General features: G+C 46.6%; 1 protein-coding gene across 1 annotated transcript in view; it reads right to left on the minus strand.

Moving 5' to 3' along the window:
• UFL1 (UFM1 specific ligase 1) overlaps positions 1–4,498 on the minus strand; it is a 49,887-nt gene extending 45,389 nt beyond the window's left edge. Inside the window, exon 1 of the mRNA XM_083177022.1 lies at positions 4,341–4,498. Within this exon, the coding sequence (XP_083033148.1) occupies positions 4,341–4,417 (77 nt within the window). The 5' untranslated portion in view covers positions 4,418–4,498. The remainder of the gene's footprint in view (positions 1–4,340) is intronic.
• Positions 4,499–9,777: the final 5,279 nt, after the last annotated feature.

Here is a 9,777-nt window from a genome sequence, read left to right on the forward strand (position 1 = left end):
TGCCTGCCGTGGGGTGATGGATGACGCTCAGACAGTGGGGATCCCAACAGTCAGTATACCGACACCGGAATCCCGACAGCTGGTGCTCCAACAGGGGGGATCCTGACTCACAGGGGCTATTCTCCCTTGTGGGGGTCCACGACCCCTATAGAGGGAGAATGGAACCTGTAGTGAGCCACCGGGCCCGCACCGTGGTGAGTGCAGCGAGCTCGCAAGAGGCTTCTTTGCGCTCGCCACACTGTCGGAGCACCAGCAGTCAGGATCCCGATATTGGGATATTGACTGTCGGAAACCCCATACCACACCCTGTGGTGCACGGGGAACGACTTCTGAACAGGAGGGAGGAGTTGCAGGTATTTTGGGTATTTATAGAGCACTATCATTGTTTGTATTCACTTGCTGTGCGGCTTGAGAAAGGGGTGTAAGCCCCGAAACGTCGCCTAATAAACTTCATAGGTTTTTTACACCAGTTGATGGTCTCCGAGTGCCGCCTTCTCTCTGGAAGAAACCTATGGACACATTTTCATGGTCACACATCCAAATGGTTTTCATGTGGCTCACAAAATTGATGGCTCTTGTCTGAACACTTAAGAGAAATATAAGGATTCATTGTGAGGGCCATGCTATGTATATTGTTCATGTACTGTATGTTACAGAACATTATATATCATACAGTCTCTTAATTTAAAAAGAATAACGTATGTCACAAAGACATCATGACTTAATACACTGACACAGTCACGTCACTGTACAAACTGAAGCATCACCTATACATATTATAGATGGGTTAATATGCTAAAGATGTGTTATTGTTTGACAATTCTAGCTGCAGCATAATTTCTAAATGAGGCACTTAGCATAATATATTAATTCATATCTATGCATAACACAAGAGATAATCATGAAATTTGATATGGTAAACTTCATTTTATTGATCTCAGGGGCTGATTCAAAGATGCTCATAGCTGCTACAGGAAAATATGCAAAAGCAGCATGTGTCCGACTCTAAAGTACAGTATGTGCCTATGCACATCCTTGCTGGCGGGTCGCCAGAACGTACGCGCTGGCGACCCGCCAGCGAGGAGACTGAGACGCGCGTGCGTCTCACGCGCGTCTCAGTCTCCGTCGCTAGCGTGGCGGAAACCCTGTCCGTCTCCGCCTCAGGGAGACGGACGGGGTTAGGGGGGGGTTAGGGGGGATGCGGGCAGGCGGCGGCGCCATCCCCTGCCAAGATGGGAACAGACCCATCTGTATATAGACACCCCCTGCAGGCTTGTGTAATCAGCTGCTGCATCCTTTGTGTGAAGATCAGCCTTCTGAGGAAATCTGGATGCAGACCCTGGACTGGGAACACCTATAAAACAGTCAACAGCAATGCACCAATAAGGCAATGGCTCTGCGGGAACTTCCGTGCAACACATTTAGCACATGTGCAGTTCTTCCCCCCAATCAGACACTCAGTTTATTAGTTGAAGCATTTCATTCAACATCTTCTGCCCTGAGCAACAGGCAATTCCTTTATCCCTACTGAAAAAACATTTGCTTTCCCTCTCCTTCCTACAGCGTCCCTGCTCCTTTATAGTCTCTCGCTCCTCATGGCTTTCATACATAAAGGTTCTGATAAAAAGATGTACAGTGGTGAAGTAGTAGCTGCATCTTTTGTTGTGGCTGCTACTGCAAATATAAAGCTGATTCGCATACACAGGGTGCTCCCACAGCAAACAGACTGTTTGCCGGGTGCACGCACCCAGAACAGCGGACAGGGGGCAGGGAGAGGGCCGTGGGGCGGTGTGCAGCCCCATTAGCATATGGGATATCAGCTGCCCCCCCATTTCCTTCCCAGCATGCACACATATGTAAGTGACTTATGCATGCATCTTTATCCCTGCTCAGTGACCATATTGCCAGGGATATGTGCTTAATATCACCCTTTGTATACATAACTTTAGGGTTAGTCAACAGCAGGCATGTCCAACCTGTGGCCCGCCAGCTGTTGTGAAACTACACATCCCAGCATGCCTTGCCATAGTTTTAGTATTCCCTAATAGCTAAACTATGGCAAGGCATGATGGGACTTGTAGTTTCATAAACAGCTGGTGGGTCATAGGTTGGGGACATGCCTGGTCTACAGAGAGAGAGAGGGTTAGGCACATAGAAGGGAAGGTTTTTCTTAGGCTGCAGGTTAGGTGGGGTGGGGGGGTTGGTTTAGGCAGTTAGGCACTGGCAGAAAGGGTTAGGCTGCGGGGGAGGTTAGGGTTAATATACGGAAAGGGAGGGATAGGGGGTCAGGGTAAGTATACTTAGTGTTCATTTTAGCACCCGCCATCTTAGAAAACCCATGCAGTTCCTCTTCCCTGCCTGGAATGTTGTTGTCTGCTGTGGTGTTTCTGGCACAGGTCTGGTTTGCATATCAGTGCTGATATACAGACCACACCGTGCTAGAAGCACTACAGCAGACAGCGACACCATAGGCAGGGAAGAGGAACTGCATTGGTTTTCAAAGATGGTGGGTGGTAGAATGAACACTATGTACTTATACCAGCATTCCCTGCTTTGGGTTGCTGACATCAGTATTCTGAATGCTGGTATCCCTAATCCTGGTCATCTATATGTATCCCATATAAACACCTAGTTTGTCGAAGTGATGGAGTGTAAATTCACCCCCTCTGGCGATCCTTGCTAGAACCCATGGTGCATCTACTGCTAATGCGCTGTGTCTCTTCCCCTGGGCGGCTGCATTAGGCATGATGCGATATCCTGTGTAGCCCGGAGCTGCTAGCTGCCAAAGTAAGGGACAAAGCAGTCTTTGCTATGAAGAATGGGCAACCGATACCTGCAGCTGTTAAAATCAATAGGAGTAGGAATTGTTAGTACTAATATTGATCGTTTAGATATTACCTCACATATCGTTAATAAATAAAATATCAATATGCTAGCTTGAAGATATAGGGGCAGATATATTAAGCCTGGAGAAGAGATAAAGTTTAGATACAGTGAAAGGAGATAAAGCACCAGCCAATAAACTCCTAACTGTCATTTACAAACTGAGGGGTAGATTTATTAAGCTCAGTGAAGTGATAAAGTGTCTGGTTTTTATCACCGCCCAATCAGTTCCTACCTGTCATTTTTCAAACCAAGCCTGTAACTTCACAGTTAGAAGCTGATTGGCCGGTGATAAAAAAAAAAAACAACAAAAAAAAAACAGACAGTTTATCACTTCACCGAGCTTAATAAATCTGCCCCACAGTTCATTGGCTGGTGCTTTATCTCCTTTCACTATAACTCCAGTTTATCTATTCTCCAGGCTAAATACATCTGCCCCAATGTGCGGATATACAGTAGATGTGCCCAGATCAGTGAACACACACATATTATATACAAGGGCGTAACTACCACAGGTGCAAGGGGTGCAGCTGCTATAGGGCCCAGAGCTGAAGGGGGCCCATCTTTGCAGTCTAAGTAATGTGGGGTACACACCACGACGACCCGCTCACGATGCACATTGTGAGCGGGTCATCAGTGTTTCTGCAGACCCGCTCACGATGATGCGGGGGGGGGGCACGACCTGCTCACGATGTGCACCGTGAGCGGGTCCGATCCGATGGCGAGCCGCACCCAGCTGTATGGTCGTTATTCAGATCCTACCTGCAGCAGGTAGGATCTGAATAACGACCGACCCACGCATCGGATCGGTATCGGTCCACACCAGGACAGAAAAGGGCCCAATCAGCACACAATCTACATCCAATTGGTCGGAATTGGATCTAGATTGAGGGGATCGGGCCCTAGTCGTCCTGGTGTGTACCAGGCATAATATGTTTTACATACATTTATCACCATCAGCTGCTAAATAGGGGGCCCATACAAACTTTTGCTATGGGGCCCATGAATATGTAGGTACGCCTCTGAAATTTATATATATAGGAGAAGCAGTATCAGATTAATCTGCCCTATAAAACAAGATAAGATCCTTGTGTGTGACAGGAGAAGAGCAGCAGCCATAGGAAGACTGGTGAATGGTCAGACAGGGTGAGGAAGCATTAACAGCTGCTGTTGCTCAGGAACCCTACTATACCATCTCAATTCATAAAGATGTTTATGTAACAGTAAGTAACCCTGCATACAGTATTCACTGCAAATATTGTATTAGGAAGCAGTTGCAGTCTGTGCAGGGAAAGGGTTATGGTGACAGCAAGGTACAAACTACATGATGCCAGCTAATAATGGCTCCCACAGGCATGCAGCAGAAGTCAGACGGCTGGAGAGGCACCGCTGCGGACTGTGTGCACGTTATCTGCATGTGTAGCAGGGTGTTCTAGCTTCCGGCAGTCCGGTGTTACCTCTGCACGGTGTCACTGAGCTGGGCCCGCTGAAAGTCGGCCGCCAGCCGCCGTATCTCTTCCCAGTCGGCAGACATGTCTGTAGCGTAAGCGCAGAGCTGCCAGTTCCCTAGTCACACACGTCATCCCTCTAGCTACGGCGAGCGGGAGGTATCATGAGAACGAGTCATTGGAAACTGGAGAGTACCTTCGCGTTTAGATAATTATGCTTAGCCTTAGGGCCAGACTTGGCGGCTGGAAAACAGCACCCACCTTGACTATAGTAATATCTGCTAGACATGCTGTGCTGGAATTCTGTCATACAGCACTGACACATACCTCCTAACATGACCCTCTCCAGGAGGGACAGAATGCTCTGTTCCTGGACTTCATTGTTAAAATGCATGATTGCCATCACCTGTGGTGAACCACATTTCTGATCCATTAACTCAGGCATGTCCAAACTATGGCCCTCCAGCTGTTGTGAAACTACAAGTCCCATCTTGCCACGGTTTTGCTATTAGGGAATGCTAAAATGATGGCAAGGCATGCTGGGATGTACAGTTTCACAACAGCTGGAGGGCCATAGTTTTGACATGCCTGCATTAACCTGTTCAACAAAGGTGATGGCTATCATACATTAAGAGCAGGGTTGCCGACCCTCCCGGAATTTCCGGAAGGGTGGGCAACCCTCCCGGATTCAGGGGGGACCCCCGCTGTCCCCCGGATCGCGGCATTAAAATGCCGCAATCCTCGGGTCTCAGAGGAGGGTGCGGAGCTAAAATGGCACAATCGCGTCGGGGCTTAGTGATGTCACTCGTATGCCCCACCCCCTGAGCGGCTGCTGAAACTCTCCTCTCCGGACTTCTCCCGGAGAGGAGAATCTTAAAGTCGGCAGCCCTGATTAAGAGGGAAGTCCAGGAAAAGAGCATTGTGTCACTCCTGGAGCAGGTCGTGTTGGGAGGTATGCTGACATTCATACTGTAATGTACTTTCTATAGTCGCTGAGAAAAATGCTGTTATTTATTATGATAAATCGCAAAGCCCCTCATGATACATACAGTATGTGTAAACTAGTTCCCAGCATGACAGAATGATGGAACATGACATAACAGTTAAGCTGGCCATACTGTACATTGGGGCAACTTCTCTGGCAAACGGAAGGATCACATGCAAAATATCGCATGCGGTACTTTTGCATACGATATATCACATGCGATCCCATGGCTTGGCTGCAATCAGATATAGCTCTCCTACTGGCAGTATAACTTGCAGGCTCCAATGCGATGTGCACGGGACTGGTGTTCATCACATTGTACCTGCTGTCAAAAATGTGATTTGGAAACCTTTTATGTGAATGATTGCCACAAGTGACCAAATCGCTTGTACAGTATATCGCCCTAGTTGTGTATGGGTGCCTTAATGACTGCAGAGGTGATATTGCGCACCTGAACGTAGCATCACTTGAAATGCTCCGGTGGACGCCATGTACTGGCCGCAGCCAGTACGTGAAACAATCAAATTTGCCCATAGTGGTGAGGAACAGCGTTAGCCTTATATTATATGCGATCAAGCTTAAATACTCTTATGAGAAGGCAAGTTTCCCATCCAGCCACCTATCTCCCAACTGTCCAGATTTTCATGGAACAGTGCTTGCGCACAGTGTCTATTCGTTGAGGCAGTGTGAGAGGGGGAATGAACAACACCTCACAAAGCGCTGCCTATGCCCCAAACAGTGACGTGAACAAGCACTGCTTCAGATCGCGGCATTGGCACAAAGCCATGCCTATTTGTGTGAGTGTGAGTGTGGGGGGGGGGCAGCTACTGGGGAACCTATAAATGTTGAAAGGTATGGTATGCAATGCACCCCCCCTCCCCTCAGAGCCGCACACATCCATCTCACAGCTGGACAGATAGGGGAGTTAGGCTTTCCCTCTTCCAGAAGGGTTCTCACAGATGGCCATTCTTAAAATGTTTACTTCCTGAAAGCTACCTTCCCTCAAGATTTATTATTGGATTTGGAGGACCTACATTACTTTAGCTTAGGCATTCCCAACCACGGTCCTCAAGGCACACCAACAGTACAGGTTTTAGTGATATCCAGGCTTGAGCACAGGTGACTTAATTAGTACCTAAGTGATTTTGATTAATCCATCTGTGCTGAAGCCTGGATATCACTAAACCCTGCACTGTTGGTGTGCCTTGAGGACCGTGGTTGGGAATGCCTGCTTTAGCTGGTGTTTTACTCAAGACTTCAACTACAGATCATTCTGGCCCTTACAAGTTCTGTCTTTCTTGCAGGCAGTTTTAGATTAAAAGTACGGGTTTCTTTTGCAAACTCTATCCATTGCTATCCCACACTCTTGATTCATAGTACTCCACTGTATAGTTAGAAATATTGGGACCAATCAAGATTCTATTATCTAATTATCGAATGACCACACATGCGCACAGTTTTCTGCACATGTGTGAAGTCCCTATGTGAATGAACCAGTAATGTCTAGCCATTGTTGGCTGTTCGCAAGTTGATTGACAGCCAGGTATCATTTGTAGGTGCACCTCAGCGTTTTCTGGGAATGCCGCCTAAAACACAGGTTAGTCTGGCCTGTGGGGAGGGAGCAGTGGCCTCCATCTCCCCATAGCCTACACTCAAGCCGTGTACACACGGCAGCGATAGGGGCTGATATCGCTGGGAATATGCTGGCGTGATAAATCGCCGGGTGCGCTCTCCCATTTTCAGCCCATTCTAATCGCTGGTCGCAGGAGCAAGCTGACTACCTCTGTGGCACAGCCGGCAGAGGTTTCTTTTCATCAGCGACCATCTCTGGTAGCTGATGAAAAGGGGGCATTGAGCAATATATTGCTCGGTGATAGATCGGCCGGCAATATATTGCCCTGTGTGTACGCACCTTTACACAGTGCTGCAAACAGGGGGAAAACCATTAGATGGTTTGTGATTGTGAATGGTTTCTCCCCTGCATGTATGACTGCAAACATATTCACAGCTGTGCATAAGGGCAGGGAGCCCCCTCAGACGGGGCCGCATTTACCTGATTGCTGGGCTCTGAAGATTCACAGCCCAACGATTTGGTCTGAATCAGGCCCATTGTCTGTATTGATTATAGGCATTTTGAGAAACATTGGTCCTCCAGCTGTTATTAAACTACACATATCAGCATGCGCCAAATAGCAAGAATTGAGCAGGGCATGCTGGGATATGTAGTCCAACAACAGCTGGAGGGCCAAAGGTTCCCCATGCCTGCTGTAGCATGTCAGACTTGAGCACCTTGTCTTATCACTCATAGAGGGGTATTCAATCTTCGGGTCACGGCAGACGAGCTTGCTCGCCTGCCGTCACCCAGTCCCGTTCTCGGTCAGCTCGACCGAGAACATGCAGGCAGGATTCAATGTCCCGCCTGCAGCGGGACGAGAAGGGGGCGTGGCCGCAAGTTGCGGCCGGGAAGTGACGAGATGCAGCCGGCATCTCGTCACTTCCCGGCAGAACGAGCCCGACAATTAGAGATGTCGGGCTCGTTCTGCCAGGAAACCCTGTTCAATGCGGTCGGGGAAGACAGCATTGAATAGGGCCCGTCGAGCATCTCCCCCACGGGAGATGCTCGACGGCGATTGAATATCCCCCATAGGCTTTTCTTTGAATGAAATTAGGCAACCTCCCTAAGGTAGTTTCAAGACATCATATAAACCAAGGGATTGTGGTCACTTCTTTACAAGTTCCCGATTTTTCAATGGAGGCCCCTTGGTTGCCATGCGGGATTTATGTGGACTGGACAAGAGATCTTCATTTTAAAAAAATCCTTTGTCTTTAATTATTTTTACAAACAGGGCGGACTGTGGTCAGATTCCTCCATCTGCCAAGCTTATTCTGCACCTGACCTTTCTGATCCTTCCCTGGTGATTTTTTTCCACCAAAGCAGTGGCGACTTCTTGGGCAGTATGTGGCAACTCTAGTAAAGTAGCCAATTGGTCCTCTGCCCATAAAATCATCAGCTTCTATACCTTCATTTCTGTGGAAAAAGTCTGTGCGCAACAGTTTCTTAGTGCAGGTCAGGAGTGTCCACTCCTTTAGGTTGGATACCCCAGTATTATCCCGATTTCCTATGCCTTAAGATGAAAAGAAGATTTAGGTTTGTACCAGTTAAAAGTTTTTTTTGTTATTTGAAATCCATAGAGAACACAGGGTGCCTACCCTGACACACCTGGTTGCAGGGGTTTTCCATTTTTACTGGTTCCTCTTCACATCCACTGTATGCCTTGGGCTTGTTAACTTAACTGGATGTCTGTGGCTGGGGGCAAAGAAAACAGAAGGGGGATCCTGGGTTGCTGGAAAATAAATATTGGTGCCCAGACTCTAGCTCACCAGTCTATACTCAGTGTTATCCCTGTGTTCCCTTTGGATTGGAAGAAAAATACCATTTTACGCTGCATTAATGCCATACTTTCATGGATTATTGTGGCTAGATGGCACCGGTACCACCCTATTTCCAACTACTGTAAAACAAAAAAAAAACTAATATATGGCAATGACAGCTACATACCATATTGCTATATACAGATGTGTTCACATACATCTAGCCTCCTAGTTGCTTTATACCATGATGTAAATTGGTACTTATTTTGTGTGTGACTGCGGGTGTATCTGCATACGAATTGCTACATTAGTGTTTTACTGGAAAACACTAACATACTGTAGCATTATATATGCAGATACCGTGGACACGCACAGTATATAGGAATGCTGCATATCATTTTAATCAGCAGAAGCTGCTTGTGTGTCTTACACCATTTTGTGAATAAGATGCATTGTAATGGAAAAAGTTCTACGATACCAAGTTACACAGAGCATTAAATGTAACAAGGCTTGAAGTGCTGGGAGGATAGATATCTATGGACACATTTGTAGAATAGAAAGTGTGGCATGCGCTCTGATGCAACCCTTTTCAGTTCAGTACGTTCCACAACATTTTAGTTGGATTAATGTCAGGACTATGATTTGTCCATTCCAAAACTTTACATTTTATTCTTCTTTAAACTTTGGTCAAATGAAGTTGTGTGCTTTGGGTCCTTATCTTGCTGCATGTCCCATGTTTTCTTGAAAAGCCGCTCACAGAGAGATGTCTACATTTTCTTTAGAATATTCGGGTATATTTCAAATTCATATTTTTTCTGAGTCAACAACGTATATAGCAAAAAAATTGTTGAATTTTCAAAATGATGTTTCTAAGTACAGCATGATTGCCCATTCAGTCAATTCTGATGTCTAGAGTGCCATGATTCAAAAACGTTTGTGAACCATTGGTATAGTGGAATTTTAGAATTTACTTGTCACGATTTTCATTTGTTTTTACTGAACTTCATTTCGTTTGCTCTTCTGTTCTATTTATTGTTTTTACTCAAGGTAAAAAACCAACAAAAAAAAACAAACTAATTCATATACCAA

The sequence above is a fragment of the Crinia signifera genome, chromosome 3, assembly GCF_055691185.1.
Source record: "Crinia signifera chromosome 3, ASM5569118v1, whole genome shotgun sequence".
NCBI classification, from domain to species: domain Eukaryota; kingdom Metazoa; phylum Chordata; class Amphibia; order Anura; family Myobatrachidae; genus Crinia; species Crinia signifera.